Source organism: Pelmatolapia mariae, linkage group LG10_11 (genome assembly GCF_036321145.2).
Source record: "Pelmatolapia mariae isolate MD_Pm_ZW linkage group LG10_11, Pm_UMD_F_2, whole genome shotgun sequence".
In the NCBI taxonomy this organism is placed as follows: domain Eukaryota; kingdom Metazoa; phylum Chordata; class Actinopteri; order Cichliformes; family Cichlidae; genus Pelmatolapia; species Pelmatolapia mariae.
Window position 1 is genome coordinate 35127122 of NC_086236.1, and position 12127 is coordinate 35139248.

At 37.3% G+C, this 12127-nt stretch overlaps 1 protein-coding gene across 1 annotated transcript; it reads left to right on the forward strand.

The window, feature by feature from the left end:
• Positions 1-9241: 9241 nt before the first annotated feature.
• On the forward strand, positions 9242-11801 carry LOC134637009 (collagenase 3-like). Its single transcript, XM_063487330.1, has 10 exons — positions 9242-9340; positions 9502-9749; positions 9838-9986; positions 10146-10274; positions 10385-10546; positions 10676-10799; positions 10917-11050; positions 11154-11313; positions 11422-11525; positions 11692-11801. The coding sequence occupies exons 1-10, from the start codon at positions 9242-9244 to the stop codon at positions 11799-11801; spliced, it is 1419 nt and encodes a 472-aa protein (XP_063343400.1).
• Positions 11802-12127: the final 326 nt, after the last annotated feature.

Consider the following 12127-nt stretch of genomic DNA (forward strand, 5'->3'; position numbering starts at 1 on the left):
TGGTATAAGGTATTTCGGGAGAAGCTTAACCCTATCCTGCTAAGAACTCTGAATTGGATAATAAAGAATGGCCAGATACCCCCGTCGTGGAATGATGCTATCGTGTCTTTGATCCCCAAGGAAGGGAAGGATAGAGATAACTGTGCAAATTATAGACCGATATCTATCCTAAATGTAGGTTACAAATTGTATACTTCAATTATAGCTAAACGAATCGAACTGTTCATTAATGATATAATTGAGGACGACCAATGTGGATTCATTCCAGGGAGGCAAACACAGGACAATATCAGGAGGACATTACACATACTTCACAAAATTGATAGTAATAAATGGGATGCAGCTCTTATTAGTCTGGACGCCGAATAGGCTTTTGACAGGGTTGGGTGGGGATTCTTGTATCAGACCTTAGAAAGATTTGGCTTCACTCAAGACTCAACAAAAATGATAAGGGCAGTGTATCACCAACCTGTAGCTAGACTTAAAATAAATGGATCCCTATCAGCAAGTTTCAGCCTGCATTGCGGAACAAGGCAGGGATGTGGGTTAAGTCCCATACTTTTTGCATTATATATTGAACCTCTGGCTCAAGCAATACGACAAGAGGTAGATATAAAAGGGGTCTTTATAGGAAAAAGGGAACATAAAATAGGATTATTTGCGGACGATGTAATATTGTATCTGAGGGACTTGAACACCTCCCTTCCTAAGCTTCTGGAAGTAATAGCAGAATTTCATGAATACTCGGGATATAAACTAAACATCGCAAAAACACAAATGATTCACTTCAATTATGTACCGAGCAAAGAAATCAAAGAAGGCTTTAATATCAATTGGAAAACTAAAAAAATCTAATATTTGGGTGTCTTCATAACAAGAAGCCGAGCTTCATTGTACACTTCAAATTATTTTCCAATCACGGCTGATATTAGAAAAAACTTGGAGAGGTGGTCAACATACCCGTTGGACTTAGGCAGCAGAATAAATGTGATAAAAATGAATATAATGCCAAGGCTGCTGTACATTTTCCAGGCACTGCCGGTTGAAATCCCACCTCATCAGTTCGAGGCTTGGGATAAAATGTTGTCGAGATTCATATGGGGAGGCAAAAAGGCAAGAATACGCTTCCCCACTCTGCAGTTGCCAAAGGACAAAGGGGGTATGGCTTTGCCCAACCTTAAATTATATTTCCAGGCAGCACAATTACGCCCTTTATGCCTATGGTGTGATAATTCATACACTGCAAAGTGGAAACAGATTGAGACACAAGATAGCACGGACTATAATGTCCAGACACTGTTAGGAGAAAATACCTTAACTGACATTATTAAGTCAAAACTCGATCCCATATCCCAGTTTTCATTACAAATGTGGTACTCTATTGTCAAACATTTAAAACTGCAAAATGGCCATAGGAAGTTGAGCTGGATAGCCTTGAACAAGAGTTTTAAACCAGGACAATATGACAAGACTTTCAAAGAATGGACCAAGAGGGGCCTAACTGCTCTCTGTTTAATTACCAAAAAGGACAAAGTTAGGAGCTTTCAAGAGCTTAAGGACATGTTTGAATTGGAAAACCAGGATTTTTTTCGATATCTACAACTTCGAGATTATTACAATAAAGAGATAGCTGAGACTGAGATGATTAACCCTCTAATTGAAACAATGTGTGACGCCTACCAGCAGAAAACTACTAAGCTAACATCCAAATTATACTCTAATTTGATGAAGAATCAAAGATTCACCTCTTTATATGTAAAGACAAAATGGGAACAGGAACTAAAACTATCAATTACAGATGAAACATGATACCAGTTATGTGGTTCACTTCAAACGTCTACAAATTCCCTACAGTGGCGGGAATTTAATTGGAAATGTCTTATTCGATTTTTTTTTATCACTCCTCACATTAGGAGTAAGCAGGTGGGCATACAGCAGCCTTGTTGGAGAAACTGTGGTGAAACGGCAGCTAACCACTCCCATGTCTTTTGGTCTTGTTCTAAAATTAACCCATTCTGGAAAACAGTGAATGATACCTTACAAAAAGTCTTTGGTTACAAGGTCCCTGAGGACTGTACTGCTTTATTTTTTAGGAAATATTGATGATAGAGTTAAAAGAGTGGACTTATATTTAACTAAGAGTCTTCTTACTGCAGCAAGAAAAGCCATTACCAGGCTGTGGCTTAAGCCTGAGGCCCCAACTTTCCTTCACTGGACAAACATAACTCAAAAACTATACATAATGGAAAAATTAACTTTCGCATTACGACTTAAACTACAGCTCTTTATTCAGAACTGGAAGAAGTGGTCAATGTTTATCATTTCCAACGCAAGAATTGACTTTACTCTCTGAAAACTGGCTCTTATCTGGAAAACATAACAACAACGACATGTATTCCCCTGTGGATTCTTTATGGATGTAACTTTTATTGTTATTATTATTAATATTATTATTATATGTGTGCTTTATCTTTAGACCTGCATATAATCTGTACAAGGGGTTCAGTGGCGGAAACTGATATTACTATCCTTTATGTGGACAAACGTTCTAAAATTCTCAATATGAAGGTTTTGGTTTCACATAGGAATCTTAAATTTTATTTTATTTTATTTTATAATCAAATTCTAACTTGAAATGGGGTTTCTGCGACCGAACTAATCTCCTACTCATTGTAACTTTTTTGATTACTATGTAATGTTTGTTAAGTTTTTTCTGTTTGTGAAAAGGAAAAATAAAAAAGCTAACAGCAAAAAAAAAAAAAAAAGAAAAAAAAAAAAAGAAATTGAATTTTATATTTTGAAAATGAATTCATTTGCTTTGAAACTGTATTTTATCCTTTAAAAATTTAGCTCTCGAATAATTTCAGATTCACTTCTCACCATTCAGTTTCAGTTCTACAATTCAATTTCAGTTCCAAAATTCTGTCATGGTATGCCAGGGCAAGCCGTGGGGGATGTTGGAGAAAGGACCCAAACGCTGGACTTAGTGCAATGAACAGCATTTATTTACAGTGGGGTAAAGGTACAACACACAATAAATCTCCAAGGTGCTCCCTCAACTCCTGTGTTGTGCCTTCTCCTAAGTGCTGGTATTCTGTGCTCTCTGCTCCTGTGCCTACGCACACCCCGTGTGTCCTGCAGTCCTGTGTTCCGCTCTCCTCCTGAGGAAAAACAACAGACGCAGCCGTTATGGCACCAACTCCAGCAGGCATACACTTAACAGCACTTTAAACACTGACATAGAGTCTAACTCAACGATCCTGCGCCGGAGGAAGCTCCATCGCTCTGTTAAGTAGCTCCCCCGATGAGCCTGATCAGAAGCAGGTGTGTGAGAACCTAGGCGTGACCAGCAGCTGGCAGGGCCACACCCATCAGGCCTGCAGGTGGCTGTCCTCCAGCCACACCCGCAGACACACCCGCACACATATACACTAACCAGCATGGAACACAAGAGCACAGTGCAGCAAACATACATCCAAGACAATAATAATAACAATAATAATAACAATAAAGGTCCACACTGCTCACGGACCCCGAGTCCCCGGAACCGGGTCCGTGACAAATTCAGTTTTTTGAGACTTACATCCGGTTCCGGTTCAAGAGTAGTCGAGCGCAGTTTAATACAACTACGTTTTACTAGCGGACCGAAAGTGTTACTGACGGGAATCTACAAGTGATTACAGATCTTCCTTAGTGAAGTCACACATAAGCTTAATTTTGTTATGTGTAACAAAAACTTGCAGTGATATTGATTTGCTCAAAACCATTTTAAACTGGCCACCATCAGTTATTTAATATCCGTTCATATGTTATATTTTAGATTATTCTGTTTCTTTTCAATAGTTTAAGTATTTTTTAATGCTCATTATTATTATTGTTATTAGTCTTAGACATTATTAGACAATTACAACAATTGTTTTATTTTGTTTTCTTATAAGATTAAATACAATTTGGTTAAAGAACGACGGATTGAAATCATTATGGCAAAATGACGTCATGGTGTAAAACATATGACAGAAACAGTAAAACAAAACAACATTTCAAGTAATTTTCTTTTTATCCTTGTTTCCTTTTTCTTTGTTCCTTTAAAAAAAGATAGATATTTACAATATTTTATTTTCAGGGGTAATCAAGTGTCCTTTTCTATTCCTCTTTGCTGTGTACAGGAGTCAATCCCAATTTTACTTCACTAACCTCAAAAAGGCCTCCTCCAAAAACACCTACCAAATGTGATCCGTATTTGTCCTTTGATGCAGTAACAGAACTACAACAGGAAGTTTTGTTTTTCAAAGACAGGTATGTAAATCTGTGCAGTCCTGGACATAATTCTCTCTGTGTGTCTCTTTGGTCCAAGGATTACAGGAAAACTGAACTGAAAAACTGAATATTCATTTGAGATAGCCTTCCTGCTTTTCAGGTTTATGTGGCGCAAACATCCTGAATTTGATGAAACGCGTGTCTCCTTGATTAGCAGTCTTTGGCCAGACACTGTACCGGCCAACTTGGACGCCGTTTATGAGAATACGTGGGAAAATGTTGTTGTTTTTTTTAAAGGTAAAGACACAAAAAGGGGTAAAAAAAACATCTACAAAACCATCGGTTTAGTGTCTGGCAGTAGATTTAAAATACATGTGTACATGTGTTATTATAGTGTTTTTGTTTCAGGTAGCCAGTACTGGATGCTGAGGCAGTTAAAGCTTGAGGAAGGATTCCCTAGAAGCATCTCAACCTTGGGCTTCCCTTCCAGAATAAAATCTGTAGATGCTGCTCTTCACTTCAGAGATGAGGGCTATACTGTGTTCTTCACTGGTGACGAGTGTTGGAGGTATGTAAGATCATAAAGCTCTTTAGTCCCGTTTTCAGTCTTTATGCTGACCACCTACTGGTGGCAGCCTCAAACAGAACAAATAAAAAAGAGCGGTACAAATATACTGATGTCACTCACTCTAGCCAAGGAAGTAAATACAAATAAGAAAAATTGGTTGAATTTTAAAACCATTTGTAGGTTTTCACAATGCAGCAAACATCAGTTACCAGATCCTCTGAAAAAACCTCATCTGTAGTAAAACAGCTATCTGTGAAAGTATGCTACGTTCTTGGGAACAGAAAAAAAGCTGTCTTTATTAGACTTCACGTTTAAGATTGTAAACATGTCTGAAGAATCTAAAAGGCAGGGTTTCAGTTGGAAAAAAGCAAAAGAATATCTATATCTGTGTCACGTCCACACTGGACTAATATAAGTAGATAGAAATCTGTGTTTAAAAAGCTGCTTTATTACTTATATTTGAAATATCCAAGGACCAAAAAAAAGTCTTGTCCTCCCTTTGGTGTCTATTAATGGCAGGATGATGTGAAACCATCTGCACAATCTGGGTTCTCAATATTACTATGCATGGATCTTAGGATAATTACTAATATATGTCTTACTCATAGCAAGTGAAACTTATGAAGGCGAATTGAAATTCAAAGGCTTTAGAAATCATTAGTAATGGTGTTATTTATGTTTATCTATGTTTCTATGTGTTATACTATTAATTGTATCATAACTAACTGAGATATGATAACCATCATATTTTGATATGTGTTATGACACATTTTGTATCCTAAATAACATTTCATATACGTTAACCTTTATTCAGTGTTATTGTTCTACTATATACATTAAAGCTAAGCCATCTTTCACAATGTGAAAGATCACCATACATAAAAAAGTTAAAAACAATATACAGCCACGAACAAATGTTTAAGACCACTTGTAAAATGGCAAAAAATCATATTTTGCATGGTTGGATCTTAATAATGTTCCAAGTGGAGCTTCAGCATGCAGCAAGAAGAAATGGGAGTGAGACAAAACATTTTTTGAGCGTGTAATTTATTGAAAACAACGCTTAAACTGAAATATGCAAAGTATGATTTTTTGCCATTTTACAAGTAGTCTTAAACTTTTGATCGGGACTGTAGCAAGACTTGTCTGATCTTTAACCATTTCATTTAATCTTTACTGACTGATGTAGATGGAGAGGTGTGAGACATGTTTATGTACTGGAATCACCTTTATGCAATGAGATGACAGGAAACAATTTCCACTGTTGGCATCTTACATAGATGGGTGTTCCTGATAGTAGATGATATGTGAGATATATGAGATCCAGACTGTCCTCTTCTGTTGAAAACTTAAAAAAAATAAGTAAAACAATAACAACATAAAGTGGGAAAGACTCCTTCTACCTTCATATGGATTCGGGAGAATATATTTGCTTTTACCTTGTAAAGATTGTGTCCAAATATTTTTTACACAAGGTTTATGTAAAGTGGCCTACTTAGGTTTGAAGCACAGTTAAACGGTATAGCATACAACAAGGTTGGTGATAAGTGGGTAAATGTGGCTGTATTAGTAAATGGGTCAAACAGAGAGCTCTCTAAACAGGATTGTGACCCATTTATCTATTTTAAACCTTCAGATTAAGAAAGTTGTGATGGAAATGAAAAAACACCAACAGGTATAGATTAATTCAAACACATTTCATCTACATAGCGGTGCACTGACATCAGCCGTTATTCCACAGTTTTAAAATTTACTTGAAAGAATTTTGTATGGCTATGCCTGAGTACTGTTATTATTTCACACATAGAAACAGAACATCATTGAGTGAGAACCAGTCTAGACCAGACAGGCTTCCTCCTTACGCTTTGATGTAATACAAAATTACACATCTCTAGTACAAGTGGTTGCAGAATCAATTGCTTTCACCAACTTGACTATTTGTCATCTAAAGGGTGCTTTAAGTAAATTAGTCACGTAGTTTATCACACTTCCCATGGAAATGTTGTCATCCATAAACAAGAAAATACTGACATTAATCTCTGCTTTTCTAAAATCACTGTTATATTTTATTATTATATGTGATAATGTAGGTACAACGAGGAACAAAGGTTGATGGAGGGATCACCAATGTCTACTGAGGAGCAGTGGCCAGAGATCCCAATGCCTATAGATGCTGCTGTCTTCTATGATGGTACTTACATCACTTTTCTTTTACAGCCCTTTAAAATGTCAATTTCTCATAAAAAGAAATTCAATCCAACAAAATTTACAGTACATTTACACTAACACTTGATATTTTTCTGCTCCTTTGCTGTTTGACTCTCAGATTAATAGAATATCTTCACTAACTGTGATTGGAAAATACTTGCTTATAGACATAGAGTAAAAAATAAAAGATATAAGGTATAAAGGTTTATAACCAAGGCAGTACTATCCAAGGTACTTAAACCTTTTCATTATGAATACTTTTGAATGCACTGTACACAGACAGTCCTTGCCCCATACAGCAAACACAGTTTGCCACAATACATTTTAAGTTTCAAATTCTAAATGAACATTGATTTCCCCACAGGATCTGTGCACTTCTTCAAAGGAAACTTGGACTACAAATACGACTCCAACTTCAAACGTGTGCGCTCCATCAGTCGTGTTAATGAGCTGCTGGAATGTGAAGTGAAGGAAGGCAATGAAACAGTGACAGAGAGGAAGTGACAGAGTGATGTAATGCTTTTCCTGGAGCTTGACGGTGCTGTGCATGCATACACAAAGTTTTACATCCAGTAGTGACCACAATGTATCTCACAGAAAATAGAGGTTAGTGTGTGGTTAGTCTTACCTCAGTGTGTAATACAGTGATGTAATATTGGAATTTGTACAGTTTTTGTGATTTGAAATGTGTGTTTTAATCTAATTTTGCTGCTAATTTTAATTTTAAATCTCTCTATACAAACATCAACATGTGATATAGAGCAAATCAGCCAAACGTAACATTTATCTTAAGCTCGTGTCGTTCCATCAGAGTGATTTATTTCTTACTTAGCAAAGAAAAATTGTAATTTTCCTGATAAAAAAAAAACTTTGCTTTTCTGTTGAAACATATTCACTGTGTGTGTGTGTGTGTGTGAGTGAATGTCTCTTTTTACTGCTGTTGCCTAATTTACCTGAGGCTGAACATTACTTTATAAAGTCAAAACTCTTCATCTCTGTGTCCAGTATTGTGTAACACTGACAGAAATGTATTTTCCTATAACACTGACACAAAGTGGTTGGGGATAATTACAGGTAAGGTGGAAAATAACCACCTGCAGTTGACTCACAGAAAAAAACAGTTTCCAGTTTCCAAAACTTTGTGCGGTTGGGCACTATTGAATGTGTAGAATAAACTGACTTGAATGTTTTTATAATAGAAATGCTGACAATGTCAACATTAATAATCCTTTCCTGTATGTGATGTGCAGCACTTGAAACCCTCCATGATCAATTCCTGGCAAAATACTTCTTTTCATTTGGAATCATGTTGGATCATGCAAAAACCAAAGCATGTATAGTGAAAAAAAACCCCTTTCAATTCCTCTATGCAGTGTTTGACAGAATATTAAATTTATGTTAACACATCCATTACAAGAAAACATAGGTGAAAGTGTTTAATGAGACAAGAACATCTAACTGTGATAACTGTTCTGAGCTTCTTAAATACAGATACCAAATACCATCTGTGAATGTGTGTGTGAATGGGTGAATGACTGAATGTAGTGTAAAGCACTTTGGGGTCCTTAGGGACTAAGTAAAGCGCTATACAAATACAGGCCATTTACCACTGAGAAAATTAATTTTTAAATAATTATGGCTAAGACGGAAACTAGCTCTGGAAACTAAATTACAATAAAGTGATAATAATAGTAATAATTCTGGAACAAATACACAAAGAAAATCCTCAAATATGTGATTAAATCTGCTTTAAATGAGCTATAAAGTCAATTCTGGACAAGATCTTGAAAATAGGAATATTTTTAATTTTATTTCTAGAACTTTCATAAAGAGAGGTCACTGAGCTTCTGTGAGCTTCATAAAATCATTAAATCAATTAGATTTTCTTCACACTGTGGGATATGGAAGTCAAATGTGAATAAAAATCAAGTGAACTAAAATCTGATAATTACAGATGTTGGGGCTGTTCTAAACATTTTCTCATGAACAATTTCCTCTGCAAACTGCAACAATGATGCAACACCATTGTTTTGTTTTTTCGCACATGAAACACCGTCATGAGCAATCAAAGCCAGAGTTCCCCTCTTCACCATAAAAGGAGCATTTCCTTAGTCAGTGACGGCAGGTAGTTACTCAACACATCCAAACTCCAGCCTATATAACAGCTTCTCACAGCACTGAGACACAAGTTGCACACAACGAGGAAGCATGAAGACTTTGACTCTGAGCATTCTGCTTGGCCTGGCAGTGGCAGTTTACTGCATGCCAGTATCTCAGATTACTGGACAAGATGAACGTTTTGCAAAGGTATGTGTACTTGGCTGTTTTATTTTGGCATAGAGGTTGGAGTGGACAAACTTTGTGATAATTTTAATTGTCCATCTCATGTTGTTATTTGACTTGTTTCTTGAGCTTAAACATGCTGACAGATATTTGAGTGTAAAGCTCTGAATATTTCTCTCTTCCAGAACTACCTGAAGAAATTCTTCAACCTGACAGAGGAGGAGGGTCCAGCTGTCAGAAGGGGCATCAGCCCACTGAACAAGAAGCTGGCTGAGATGCAGAGATTCTTTGGTCTCCAGATCACCGGGTCTCTGGATGCTGACACTTTGGCCATGATGAAGAAGCCCCGCTGTGGGGTTCCCGATGAACAGGTCGCTCGTTTCTCCACTTTTGAAAACAACCTCAAATGGGAGAAAAACAGCCTCACATACAGGTGAGTGATCTAAAGACACAACATAACACACAACATGAGAAAATGTGACCACACTAATGATTTTCTTGGATATTGTTTTGCTCTGCAGGATAGAGAACTACACACCTGACATGTCTGTGGCAGAGGTGGATTACTCCATAGACAAAGCTCTCCAGGTGTGGGCCAGAGTCACTCCACTGAGGTTCACAAGGATCTACAGCGGCATTGCTGATATTATGATCTCCTTTGGTCGCCGGGGTGAGTATAAAACAACATTAAGTAATATAATCACTGAACGTTTTTATTGTATTATTGCACAAGACATGACCATCCCACCTATCTCACCGTCTCACCTATATTTTTTAGTGTGTTTTTTTGTTTTGTTTGGCCAAGTCTAATATTGCTATCTTCTAACAGAACATGGTGATGGTTACCCCTTTGATGGCCCTAATGAAGTTCTCGCCCACGCCTTTCCTCCCGGTGATGGCATTGGAGGGGATGCCCATTTCGACGAAGATGAAACGTTCACGTTCCGCTCAAGCGAAGGTAAGTTTGTTTACTTTTACGAACTGTGGTGTCCAAATTATTACGCTGTAGTGTGCGACCTGAGTTATCCTAAGCTGTAACCAATTGTCATTCTGTGTTTTCTACTTCAGGCTACGTCCTCTTTATGGTTGCTGCCCATGAATTTGGTCACTCTCTGGGCTTATCTCACTCCAATGACCCCGGTGCTCTCATGTACCCAGTGTACTCATACAGTAACCCTGACACCTATGTTCTTCCCCGGGATGATGTTAATGGCATCCAGTCCCTCTATGGTGAGTGCTAAATTCTGTTTTTGTTTTTATTAAATTAAAAATATTTGAGTTGACCAAAATCTTAGAAGAACTTGTGCATAAATAATTTTACAACTTACAACAATGTGATATTTATTAAATTACCTCCAGGTCCAAATCCAGATCCCGTAGAGCCTGGACCTACAGCCCCCACTACTCCTGATGCCTGTGATTCAACGATGGTTTTGGATGCTGTTGCCACAATGCGAGGAGAGATGCTCTTCTTCAAGGACAGGTATCACAAAATAAATGCTTGAATACCTGAGTGAGAAATCTCTCATAGCAGAGCTGGCTTCTGACATTGGCTGATTGATCATTTACATTAATTTACATTTTGTGCGTGTGTTCACAGATTAGTCTGGCGCAAACACCCTCAGATCAGCACACCTGTACAAACTCTCATCTCAGCTTCCTGGCCCGATGCCCCTGTTGACATTGATGCTGCTTATGAGAGCCAAAAATTAGACCGTGTCTTACTTTTTAAAGGTATGCATTCCCAGTGTCCACCTAATGCAGCACTCCTTTGAAGTCAGCATTTTTGTGCCTTTACATAGATTTACTATAAAGTCTATTTCTTATTTGTTCACAGGTCACAAGGTGTGGGCTTTCAGCGGCTATGATCTTGTAAGTGGCTATCCTAAACCAATATCCAGCTTTGGTCTGCCCAAAACAGTGAAGAAAGTTGATGCGGCCCTCTATGACGAACAAAGTGGGAAGACTCTGTTCTTTGTAGGCAGTGAATACTACAGGTGTGTTCCACTAAGACCTGAGAAAATTAGGCAACTGATTTTCATACAGCAGCTTACAAGTTGTATTACAAATGTTCAATTAATCTAAATACATTTTTCTTTTCCCAGTTATAATGAGGCCACAAAGAAGATGGATGAGGGATTCCCCAAACAGGTGGATGAGACCTTCTTGGGAATGACCTCCAAAGTGACTGCAGCTCTGCAGCAAGGAGGTGAGCAGCATTCCAGCCTTGAAGACCACTGAAACGAGACAATGAATTCTGTTTTTGATATTTATGTTTTTATCTTTTGAGTTTACATGTACAGCTATTTACAACTATTTTTAAAATCCCTTTGGTCTGTTATGCAGCACTAACATGTAGCATCTCTGTTCTGCAGGGTACACCTACCTCTACAGTGGACCACAAATGTTTGAGTATGCCATGTGGAGCGGGAGGCTGTACCGTGTGCTGCCAAACAGCTACTTCTTGCCCTGCACCAAATACTAAAGAAGCCAGTTTTCTAACTTGTTTACAGAAGATTTTGAATGTTAAATAAGGCACGGTAAAAAAAAAGAAAGAAGAGTAACTGTGTCAATATATTTTTGGATATTTAATTTTATTGTTAAAAAGTTAACAGCAGCGTATGTACTTAATACTGTTATTGTTATGTTAACTTTATTAAGCTTTACCATAACTTTTTATTTTGTTTTATTTATGTCACAATCATTATTTAATTTTTCCGCTCGCTAATTGTTGTTGTTTTGTTTTGACCTATTTATGTAAACAAAAGGTCAAATGGAGTACAGTAAAAATAAATTGACATCATCAATAAG